The sequence below is a fragment of the Poecilia formosa genome, unplaced genomic scaffold, assembly GCF_000485575.1.
Source record: "Poecilia formosa unplaced genomic scaffold, Poecilia_formosa-5.1.2 Scaffold0, whole genome shotgun sequence".
In the NCBI taxonomy this organism is placed as follows: domain Eukaryota; kingdom Metazoa; phylum Chordata; class Actinopteri; order Cyprinodontiformes; family Poeciliidae; genus Poecilia; species Poecilia formosa.
Genome location: NW_006799939.1, coordinates 3,186,180 through 3,198,644, shown reverse-complemented (window position 1 = coordinate 3,198,644; position 12,465 = coordinate 3,186,180). Strand labels below are relative to the sequence as shown.

At 39.6% G+C, this 12,465-nt stretch overlaps 1 protein-coding gene and 1 long non-coding RNA gene across 11 annotated transcripts in view; one reads left to right on the top strand and one right to left on the bottom strand.

The window, feature by feature from the left end:
* Positions 1–12,465, top strand: part of ulk4 (unc-51 like kinase 4) — an 89,898-nt gene that overhangs the window by 59,954 nt on the left and 17,479 nt on the right. For 2 of the 10 annotated variants that reach the window (XM_016672449.1, XM_016672418.1), the window contains exons 34-36: positions 4,218–4,384; positions 6,714–6,815; positions 10,237–10,431. In XM_016672449.1, coding sequence (XP_016527935.1) covers positions 4,218–4,384; positions 6,714–6,815; positions 10,237–10,431 — 464 coding nt within the window. The other 8 variants (XR_001662404.1, XR_001662386.1, XR_001662399.1 and 5 more) reach the window with 8 other exon arrangements.
* Positions 2,592–3,062, bottom strand: LOC107836586 (uncharacterized). The gene is made up of 2 exons (XR_001662524.1): positions 2,971–3,062; positions 2,592–2,738 (listed from the first exon to the last, which is right to left on the bottom strand). It is a non-coding gene; the product is annotated as an uncharacterized LOC107836586 (long non-coding RNA).

The window sequence follows — 12,465 nt, the reverse complement described above, 5'->3', positions numbered from 1 at the left end:
CATCCAATCAGCCCCCCTACCAACAGGAAACTGTCAACCCAGCACTAACACTGGCCTGGCAATTAACACCATCTCCACTTCTTTACTGCTTCTTCATTCCTCTCATGTCCTTTCTGTTTTGTTTTTGACTGTCCCGCACTTTTCCAAACTAATCAGCGCCTGTTTTACCCCCACCCCCCACCCTCTCCACCACCACTGCCCCCCTTTCCCTCCCATCATCTCGTCGTCTTCTGTTTTGTCTGTTTTCAGTTTTACACATCCCTCGTCACCTATTTTTGGCCCTTCTTCTCCTCTCTCCGTTGTTTTGGGAGTCGCTCTCTGCAGATCGGTGTAGTGATGGGAGAGAACAGGGGAAAGGGGAGAGGAGAGGAAAGCAAAAAGGGAAGAAGCGTGAATAATTGGCTTTTTAAGGTGTGACAGAGAGAGAGAGAGAGTGAGGGAGAGAGAGAGGAGGGTAGCTGTGGTTTGCGAGTCTGCGTGTGTATGTGTTGTTAGACAATGAAATAGACAGTGAAGAAGAGCAAAACAAGGTAGTGGGTTTTTGTGTGCTCGTGCAAACGTGTCTGTGTGTATTCCTCCGTGTACGTGTGAGGCTGAGAGAAGATGTGTGTGTGTGTGTGTGAGTGTGTGTGTGTGTGTGTGGAGCAGAGGATTCAGAAGAACCCAGCATCTGTGTGTGTGTAACAGAGAGAGAGAGGAGATGAGGTTTATAATTGGGCAGATTTGCCTCTGACTGAGATAATACCCCCTGGGGAATGAAGACAGAGATAGGACAGAAGAAGGGAACAAGAAAAAGGGAAAAAGGAAAAAAAAAGATGGCAAAAAAGAACAGGAGGGAGGGAATATGACAAGGGAGCCAAAAACACCAATAGGGGAAGTAAAAATGGTTGCAGAAAGGTTGATGGGAGGAAGAATGGGATAAACAGGCCTACATTTGGGTCAGAGACACTTGGGAAGGGGATGGGATTATAGAGGAGAAAATTGGGAGGTTAAAAACGAGCGACAGCGATGAAGAGAACCAGCAGGAGAGAGATAACCTGATTCCACAGTGAAATGTGATTTCAAAATAAAGTTTGCTCTAATGTGCACGCTCAAAGATTGCTCGGTTTTAATTTGGGCGCGCGCGGCAGATTGACGGAAACCGTCTAGGCTGTAATCTGATTAAATAAGGATACGAAGCCTAGGGCTTATCCACTGAGAGGGAATATGAAACCTGTTTTGTAGGCACACTGACAAGCAGACTGACGGATTTAATAAGGAAATGGACACATTGGGAACATCAGAAATTCAGTCCAACAGTTCAGAAGTGCTTAATGTGCCGAGATGTCTTTGAGCTCGGTCCAGGGTTGAGATTTGGACAAAACATGACACAGCTTCATCTTTGATTATAGAAAAAAAAACACTTCACAAACCATTCCTCTCTGCTTATATGGATGGTATATATTTTTTTTCTTCTTCTTTCTTTCTTGCATTTTATTTTATTTTATTTTATTTTTGGCATCTTAGCAAACTGCTTCAGTGCATGCGCTGCTTAATGTCGATGCGATTTGCATCAATAAGTCATTCAAAATTTGTTTCAGGTCATTTCCCAAATGGTGTCCCAGGAAACTCCCACATATATGTGAAATCGATCATTTTGCTCTTTAGCATAACTTCTACACCAACATCTGTCTTCCATATTAATGTTTTCCTAATAGCAAGGCTTACAGAGATGAACTGAATTGACATTTATTCATAGTGGAAATCGATGGTATGGTTGTTCTCCAAGTTGAAGACACAATGACAATTTTTTTTTTCTCTCTCTCTTGGTAGTCAGTGAAACTAAACTTCTTCTTTTTTCTGTTTTAGGTGAATTAGGTTTACCAAAGTCATTAAATGTCAGAATAATCAGACATGGAAGTTTGTTTATCTGAGTCAGACTGGACTGAGCTCAGGAGTTACCCATTTACTCCCAAGCTTTAACTAAAAATACTAGGAATTTATGTATTTTATATCGAAAGGATGTTAATTAATAATTAAGCGTTAAACTTGTTTTAATCATTCATTTATATGCAATGTGTTTTTATTACTTTAATTACAACTACCATGAGCTAAAATGGTTTTTATTGGCCATTCGTGAGTCGGATGAGTTTTCCTCTTCGCTCCTCTGGTGCTCTTAGCATTTCAGTGTGTCGTTTCCCAACAGAACTGTTTTAAATACAGTTTATAAATAGATAACTCTGCTAAGCTTTTGCACAATGTCTATTTTTAACTTGGATGATGACAAAATACTAAAATAGATCACTGCAAGGTAACTGCTTACTGTTATCATCATTTATTTATATATATGTTTTTAAATACCCTTTAAAATGACCAAGTGTCTTAATGAGATAAATGCTAAATGTTGTATTGCACAAACATTGATCGAGCTAGGTTTTCTGCTGTGACACTTCTAAATTGCTGTGTATTCAGATGTTGTCATGACGTGAGTTTGTTGTGCTAGCCTGAACTCAAGTCATAATTACCCTAATGATATTAAGTACCATTATTAGGCAGAAGCGATATTATTGTTATTGTTAGCAATAGTCTTGAGCAGAAATACCAAAACTATGTTATTGTTTTAAATCAGATATCTATTTTATTTCAAGTGCTGTTCATGCCACTACTGAAATATTCCATATTACTTTGCTTTTTATTGTTTTTGTAGTTCATCTGTAGCTGATTGCCTCCAGATTAGGTGCTTGAACATCCATAACATTCTGAAAAACATGACAAAACTTAACATATGATAAAGACAAAACCGTAGTTATAAAATCTAAGTGAAATTCTATGACTATTTGTTTTTTTTGCTTTGTTGCTGTCCCTCCCTCATATGCCTAAACTTGGCAGCTTCCACCATTGCAACCCCCAAATCTCCCAAAAGCAACTATTTGAGCGATTCTCTGTGTACTTTATTTTTCTTTTAATCTACAGGAAAAGTATTTGACCAACCTTGTTTTCGGGCTGTCCAGTCTCTAGTTTCAAAACTTTACTTGCAGTTTTTCCCCACTTCATTAGATATATTTCAAAACATAACTGCAGAGTTTTTTTAAATTATTTGATTTGAACAGCCCAGTGCCATCCAACAAAATAATTTGGCAATTTGGCAGAGTAACAGTGCATCTGACTGATCTTTCTAGAGCCTGCAATGTTGGTTACACTAACCGAAATCGAGCATCATCTGCTTTTTAACTAAAGATCTACTTGAACTAAAAAAAGAAAACCGGATGAGTTTTTATCATTGAGAAGATGGATTTAATATATTAATTGGTTTAAGGGCATCTGTTTGTTTTCTTTTTCCCGAGAAACAGAAAAGAAGAGCTAGAGGTGTGGACTTGCTATAAAGCTGCATTCATTGGGATCCGTGACTCGTGTTTCAGCTTGTATTTGCAGACATTTCTGTTTAGGCGTTCTCGGTTGTGGTTGCCTGCAACATCTCTGGAGGCTCATAACAGCTTGTTAAACTTACTTCAAAAGGGGAGGTATGTTCTGTCAAATATAATGAGCAATGGATGGTGAGTCTGTGTGTGGTGAAAGTAATTAAGGTTAGCTGGATCATATTATATATATTGGTCAGTCTCTGTGCCTTGAGCTATTTTAAAGGGAGAAAGAGAAGTAGATTGTGTTATTATTTTAATAATCCCATTAATTAAGTTTGTTTTAGTTGTGGTTCATGTCTGAACAATAAATGGACTGTTTTACCAGAAGGTGATACCTTTTTCTTTAGTGCAACATAAAGTTGTTGGGTTGAATTTATGTCTAATATTAAATTCAGACTTCATCCTCTTGAGGAGAATATTGCAACTGAAAGCGCTTTTTCTTTTTATTCCTTGAACTTTGTTTACTCATAACCATTACAAAACAGTGTAAAGGCCAAGTATAAAAACCAATCAAGCCTGGCAGCTGACTTGAAGGTCCCAGAACACCCAAAACAGTCTGATACCTTTTCTCATTAGTTCAGGTAAGATGCCTCTGATGTTGTCTCTGGTTCAGGAGAAATTGTGATTCTAGTCATGACCAAGTTTGGCAGAGAGAAAAAAATGTGACTATCTTAATAGCAAAACGTCATTCATTTTGACTGTGTAGCCTTAACCTGAGTAGTAACTTTATGTGAGTTTGAAATCTTTAGAGGTTTTCCTGGTCCAACAAATATGAAAGTCAGATTCAGCCCTGACTTGGAAGCATTTTCTGCTCCACAGAGCTGGTGGAGGTGTTGGTGAGCACTCTCTCGGAAGCTGCGCAGGTTTACCTTGATGGAGAAAAGCATGCTGGAAGGAAGATCAGCCTGGTCGTCCTGCAAGCTCTCCTGGAACTGCTGCACAACGTCCTAAAGCAAACATCAGGTGTTGTGCGAACTGCACTGCAGGTACGACTACTCAAATGAACAAAACCCTGCCGATCTTTACTATAGAATTATATGAAGGACACAATATATAAATATGCATTTTTTTTTTCCTTATATGAGATAATTTCATGTAACTTGTTACATTTCCGCTTATAAACTGTACATCACCTTGCAAAAATATTCTCATGTTTTGTTGCATTTTAACCAGAAACTTCAATGTATTTATACAATTTATATAATAGACGGGCTCAAAGAAGTACAATTTTGAAGTAGATAGAAAAGAATATGTGGGTTTAATTTTTTATTTCCAGTAAAATTTGTAATCCCCTTTACACTAATACCCATAAATAAAATTCAGTGGAGCAAACTTTCTTCAGATGTCGAAACAATAATCAAGAAGTCATGCAAGCAGTTTGCCACAAACCATGTAGAGGAGACACACCACATACATTGAAGAAGGTGTTCCTCTCTGATGAGGCAAAAAATAAAGTTCCATTTTGGTCATGTAAAACACTGCGTGGTGGAAAACTACACTGCTTCAGGTATGTGATGGTTAATTACCAAACATTTGTGGGGAAAAAGAGTCTCTAAAAGACTTGACAGTAGTGCTGAAAATCCCTTTCCAACGGGAAAGTGACCCTATATATTTTGCAGTTTGTTTAGACAAAGCATTTTAATGCGTAAGAATGGCCCAGTCAAAGTCCTGACCGGAACTGAAATGAGAAACTGTGGCAAGAAAAGAAAATTGATGTGTACAGTTGTTATCCATCCAGTCTGATGGAGCTTGATGTAGTTTTGCAGAGACTTATAAAAATCTGAAGTTTATAGATATGAAAAGCTGAAAGGGACCTAATTGAAATGACTTGCAGCTGTAAATGCAGTGAAAAGTGTTTCTACACTCAGGAGGGTTGAATTCAAATGGATGCTTAGACTTTTATTTGTAAAAAAAAAAAAAAAAGAAAAGAAAAAGAAAAAAAAAAACTAGTGTTTTCTGTCCACTTCACAATTGTGCAGTACTTGATGTTGGTCTAAAACAAAATTTTGGTAACACATTTAAGTTTTTAAAAAATTTAAAGAGCTGTGAATACTTTTGCAAGGTACTTCATTTTCTACCCTTTTTTTATTTTTAATTTTTTTTACCGATACTTGGCCTCTTCATCTCCAGTGAGCCCACATCGGCCGACAAAAATCACAAAGTCATCTACCTGAAAATGTTGTCCTTCTGTCTTTTCCCCCAAAGGCGAGTGCATGTGTGTGTTTGAGTGTGTGTCCATTGATGTACAAGGTAGAAGCTAGCAGGTTTAAGCAACTGCAATATTGAAGTTGTAGACTCAGGAGAAAGTGCATGAGGTCCCTGGGACACACACACACACACACACGCATACACACACACACAGGCATATACTGAGGGGCCTGTCTGGCTATGTCCCTGCGGCCTCATTATCACCGCTGGCTTTGTCCTCAGCTTGCCTCACTATATAGACAGACACACGCATACACACAAACCAGCCCCCATCTCCCCATACTGTGCACCCCAGCCCAGTGCATACATATTAATGCCTGGACAAGGGGGTGGAGGGGACTAAAGTGGAAAGAGGGTAAAAGACTGGGTGAAAGAGAGGACAGAGAGGAACGAGGGGAGAAGAGGAAGCATGGAAAGAGAGATGGAGATGGAAAAAAGGAACAAAGAGAATGTGCAGCAGAAATCAATTCCACCATAAATGCAAAGCTCATTAAAAAAGAAAAATTCTGCCTAAACCAAATTCTTTTGGGTAATAAGGTCCGATAAGGGAAGCGGACGTGACTCGGCCGCTCTTCCTAAACTGTTTCGCAGTTTGTCAAGAGAGAGTATGTCAGATATTTCAGCACAGAGGTGGGAGAAAAAAAAACCCCCAACCCAGAACAGCAGTGACTTTGGTGGAGAAAGAGGATGTACGCCACTATTAATCATCTTATTCCACTACTAATTGGCCTGAAGTTTCACTGCAGGCATGGACTGAACTAAAATAAGCCAAACTGTATTACCGGGACGCTAATGATGAAGGGGGAACAAAAGAAAAAAAAAAAAAACACAGAATACGAGAAGGTTAATTCTTTGTGGCACACTAAAAATACTTGGTGTGGCAAAGAAAAGTGTTCAGTCGATGTTGTCCTGAGCGTCTCGTTAAGGAACGGCGGCAGTAACGTCACGCAGGTAAACTATTTCCTTTCTTAGTCTATCACATCGTCTTTCTGTGTCAGACTGTCAGAATAAGTCTTGACAAGTCTCTGGATAAATCATTATTGACTGTCAAATCTCTATAAATGATTTAAAGTGCGCGCGTGTGCGTGTGTGTGTGCGTGTGTATAGAGCCAGAGGCTATCTTGTTCAGCAGCAGAAACGGAGGCAGCAGAGAAACTGCTCGTAGCCAACAGACCCTTGAGCCAACTCAGCACTCACCTCATTCACATGGTGAGACCTTACACTCGCAGCCTTTTTGTGTTTGTGCTGATACATTTTCTCCCAGCGTGTTTGTGTACGTCTCTGGATTATTCGCACTGCGTGGCGAAAGTTTTCACGTCCGAAGAACTTTGCCAGCCACAAACTGTGTTTCATTGGTGTTTTGTGTGATGGACTCGCACAAAGCGGTGCAGGATTCCAGAGTGGAAGGAAAATGATTAATGTTTTTTTTTTGTTTTTTTTTTTAAGTTTGGAGGAAAAAAAAAGAAAATACGGCAAGTGTGTTGTGCTTTGGTATTCGGCATTCCTTAGTCAGTACTTTACAAGACTAATTTAACTTACATATAATCTTGGTAGCATTGTTTTTTTTTGTGCTATGTTTAAACCAATTTAACACATCTACACTGAACGTTTCCACATTATTCTTTTGAAAATGGCTCCACCTCAGATTGTCTGCAAACTTTGACATTGGACTCTCGTTCAGTTTCTGATCTGAACTTTAACTGCACCATTCCGATATATCCATATTCTTTGATCCAAACCGTTCTATCACTAATACTTGTTCGGTCAAGAGAATCTCCCACCTGAGCTTTGAGTCTCTGCAGCTCCTCCCAAGTTACCATGTCCCACTTTTCTTCTTCTCTGGTTAATGCTCTTCTTGCCCAACCTGTGGGTTATTGTGGGTTAGCTGTGTCTGTGGGGGTTTTTTTTTGTTGTTGTTGTTCTTTTTTTTGCTGTTGTGAAATACTTTTTCCATGTTCAGATGATGACTTGAGACAGATCTTAAAAGCTTCAACCCTCTCTGCAACTTTATCCCTAACTTTTGTGTGGTGTTTCTTGGTCTTCCTGATGTTGAGAAAGCCTCTGCACACATCCACACTGAGCTTAAAGAGCTGCAGTGTAACAGCCACCCTCAAAACAAATTACATCTCCACAGCTCCCCCCTGTCATCTGTGAGATGGTGCCTTAACTTCGCCTCCATGACTCTGGATGTGTAAACGCCCTATCTCTGAAGATTAATGAGAGATCGCAAAATGCAACTCACTGATGCAGGGAGTCCCCGCACCCTTAAAAAGTCTTATTTATGCATGTAAAATGAAGGCCTTAAAACATCTTAAATTCACTGAAAATTATGTAAATCAGTTATTCTTCAGTTATTCAGTTATTCATCAGTTATTCAGTAAGTTATTCACAGGTCTTAAATTTTGCCCTGGCAGGTCTATTGATTACTATATATGTAGTTTATTTTTCTTGTGGGACTTTTCTGTCAGACATCTTGATTACGTTCTGTAACGTGAAGCAGAGGAGGCTACCGCTAACTAGCCGACAGAAAACCCTTGCTAGCTAGCTAGTTTTTTTATGCCCATCATTGGAAAGTGTAAATTTATCGCCAGCTGGCCAGATGTGGTTCATCTTTGCCACTGTCTCACTTCTCCTGCCAACCGGAACGTTTTTATGTGTATTCTGTGAATCAAGCTTGGCTCTTCTGTATAAAATATGCAATTTTCTATAGTACATTTTGGCCTTGAGACTTGTCTTAAATTTCCATCATGATGATTTTAAAACGGCCGTACAAAAGAATTTAATTTTGAGTTGGTGAAACCTGCAGTGATGAACACCTTTAAAGCATCAAGTTTCCACAGCTCAGAACCGAACACCAAACATTTCCTTTTAGCGTTACACATCGCTCCTGTTTGGCCTGCAACGCCACCTTTTACATGACACCCAAAGAAAAAACATTGTTGGTTGTGGATGAAATGTGAGAAGATTTAGAAATTTCAGGAGATACGAAAACCTTTACCAGATACCGCATAATATGAAACAATGCTGTCCCTGCCTTGAGCAGAAGAGATGAGCAGGTAACATAAACAGTGTGTAGAATGAAGGAAAAGCAAGATGGCCGTGCATATTTAGCTTACATTTGACCACTGATGATTGTTATAGTTATAGAAATCTCACAAACAGGAAGATAAGTATGGAGTACATTTTTGCCTTTTTTGTTTTTTGGAAAGAAATTTTGAACATTTAACCAAAGGAGCCTCTTAAACATTCTCACATTCTGGTTCTATTTTCTCTGCTGTCCATCAAATGTGCCGTAGATAACGCTCCCATTCCTTCATGTGGCTTCAAAGTCTCAGTGCAAACTGTTAATAGAGTTCAGATTAAATTTAGTATCACAAAATCTAAAATAAACTACCAAAATTCAAATTCTTTAAATGTAAATGTAACCTGTTCTTATCACCTTTGACATTTAGATTTAAATAGCCCTCAAAGCTAGGCAGAGTTTGGTGAAGACAGGGTTGCCTCACAAGAAGAAAGAACTGTCATCTTTACTTTTATGAAATGTAAATGGTTCAGAGAGCAACCACAAGCACTGAATACACACTTAAACAAACTTAACAAAATGAAATATTGATATGTTTCCCATCTTCTTCTGAGGGCGGCCACTAAATTAAATATTCTCTGGAATGATGGCGCAGTGGATCGTGTAGCAGATGATGAAAACAAGACGAGTCAACAATGCACTGTTAAAAAAAAAAGGAGATTAATTCATGCATTCCATTTTGTTGGTGTTGACTTTTTATTCTGAGTGTGTTATCTGCCTTTCAGCTCAAATAAAAATGAAATAAACTGCCTGTGAGACAGAAGAAAGAATCCACGCAGAACGGAGGATGCTGTAAGTCATCCTGGAAAGTCGATGGCATTGTGGAGAGAGCAGAAAGAAAGGAACTTGGGGGCCCAGAAAAGAGGGGCGTCTCCAGGGATACAATGAACACATTAGAGGGTTGATGGAGCAGCCAACACACTCTCGACCTCTGCTCAGCCCCTTTGCCCTTTGAAAGATTAGTGAGTGAGCGAAACGCTGTCAATAGCAGTGAAACGTCACTAAAACTGCCAAAACGGGTAGCTTTAGACACCGGTAAACCTTTTGTTAATGTAGAAAGTTTAATCGTTTCATTTTGGCTGAATGCAGGTTACAAATTGATACCCCAACCATTCTTCTTCAGGGTGTTCTGGCGAGAAAGGAGAATTCACGGTTCCAGCAATTACGATCATCCAAGTCCTGAAGCAGCAAAACGTCACCATGATGCCACCTAAACCTCTGTGTATTTTATTTAGAGTTCCTGTGTTCTTTCTTAATAATGTAGTGTCGATGTAAATACAGTTTGTCACACTTTCACGAGGCTCTGTAGTTGGTCTATTTAGGAGGAAACATCCGTTTTGCCTGCTCCGTGCTAAAAAAGCTTTTAGGAATCAAAAATGCCCTGTAAACTCCAGGTTTAAGCTCATAAAGTTTCTCTACACACACAACACAGTGTGTCGTAAACATCGGTAGCTAAAAAAAAAAGTAAATAATCTTTAAAATTCAGCTAATTCTAGCGTTAACACGAATTGAACTGTGGTTGTTGTGTGTTTTCCATCGTCTCTCCAGCTGTCCACTGAAAACCAGGAAGTGTGGGAGGAATCCATTCAGTGTCTGTCCTTACTGGTACAGCTGTACGGCGGAGAGGGCCAGGACTGCTTGTCGCCTTCGTGTTTACAGAGCTTCTCCCATCTCCTGCGCGCTCACGTGAACTCCGAGAACCCCCGAGTCCAACGCACGGCTCTGAGGATCATTAAACGGCTGGTGAGTCGCTCACACAGCAGCAGCGTCTGATGCAATGTATCTAAATTTCTGCTCTGGCAGGAGAGAATCTTGGGGCCATTGAGAGATAATAAAATAATAACTAGACACAGACTTGGACACACTCTAACTCTCACAGACTCATACCGGGCTTCCTACTCTCCCGAATAATGTGCAGTTTCTCCTGAATGAGACTGACAGAAGGTGCAAGACGGATTGAGGGAGGGGAGGGGAAAAATGCTGGGTTGTTTCTTCCTGTCAGTGTCTGGTCAAGAGTCTGTCCAATTTTGTGGGATAGTCGGTGTGATTTGTTGCTCTGATGAAAGCCAACCTGGAAGAGAGCGCAGTGCAGCACAGCTGCTGCTCCTCAAACACAATCAATACGAGTTTGTTGGTTTTCTCACACCGAGCAGAAAACTGTCATTTACTAAACTTTATTTTAACAAGATGACACTTTTTTCTTTTTTTTTTTCATCTGCATTAACACAACAGTAATCCAACGCTGGCCCCTTTAATTGAACCGTTAAATCAATAACTCCGCTATGTTGGAAATATTGATTAGCTGCATTATTTGCAAATGCAGCCTTGAAACACTGGAGGAATATCTATTTTCATTCTGCCAGAGGTGCGCAATATATTGAATCGCAGTGTCGATATCTGTAATGATGGGATCGCATAGGACCGCTCGGATGCAACATTTGGTCGGATATTTTATTTAATGTTCCTTGAATGCAAATTCCGCTTGCCAATAATATATATTGGCCTGCTGGATGGTGTTTCACTGATCTCAATGCTCTGCTGACATGATGTATGTTTTACAGTCGCTGAGATGCTGAAGCCCATAAAGAATAAGTAAAGACATTGTATTAAAGAAAAGACAGGCAAGAGTTGGGAAACAGTTTGTTAACCTTAATAAATATCATCTTGCAATATTAAATAGTACCACAATTCCCTGTTATGATCCTGCAATAAAATAAATTTAAAAAAAGGTTCCAAAGTACAAGACTTACACTTCACTCTCTGATGCTGAGCCTGATACGCCGTTTTACGTCGAACGGTAACCCACTTAATACGTCAAGGTTTGCATCCTTTCCTAATACATATACTTTCTTAGTTTACCATGTTCTTTTTTTTTGTCATTCTGGTTGTAATGAGTTGTTAATTCTCCATTTTTGATTTGCACCAGGACTTTATTTTTGGGCTGGGAGTCCGACGAAAACACATAACACGTCTAATTTTTCTGTACACCTCTATGAATTATGCAAAATGCATCCCTAATGTTTTGGCTTGGCCGCAGGGTCATGAAAAAGTTTCTGCACGTGGGACACAAGGTCAGCTGCCACCTTTGTGTTGCATGAACTGACCCAAGGCTGTGCCTGGAAGCTACTCTACTTTGTAGCTGTGCGTGAAAGAGTAAGGAGAGGACATTTGCATGTGTAGATATATTTGTAATTCTCCTCACTAATTAGTTCTGGCCATCTGAACCACCCACTCTCTCTCTTTCTCCCTCCCTGTCACAGACCCCTTTTTCTTTTTCCCCTTTATTTGTCTGACAAATTTGTCATTTGGTGGAAGCTCCCTCATTACCCCAGCGCTGCCTCAGTGTGCCGTCTCTCTCTGACTCTCCACCCTGAGCAACACATAGTGCTATATTTCAGCTATTTCCTTGTAGCGAGGGGATGATTCACCAAGCAGCATCCCAGTGGAAATATAACTAATTTATTTGGTCATAAAAAAAATACCCCATGTCCTCGGTCCACAGCTCTTCTGTTTTTCCACACTAATGCACACATTGGAGTCATCAAATGTATGATGTTGATCACATTTTAGAGCCCTAATATTTTAAGTCTATTCATTTTAAATATCTGGTACTCAGCTTAGTGTTCCTGATGTTGTACAGCAATAGGTTTGGTTTGGTTATTAATAAGTGCCAAAGGCTAAAAATGTTAACAAAGTTAGTAATTTAGATCAAAATTACCAAGTCAGGCACCTGCACCACCTGATTATGAGAAATCAATAGCAGAAAATCCTCTGTGT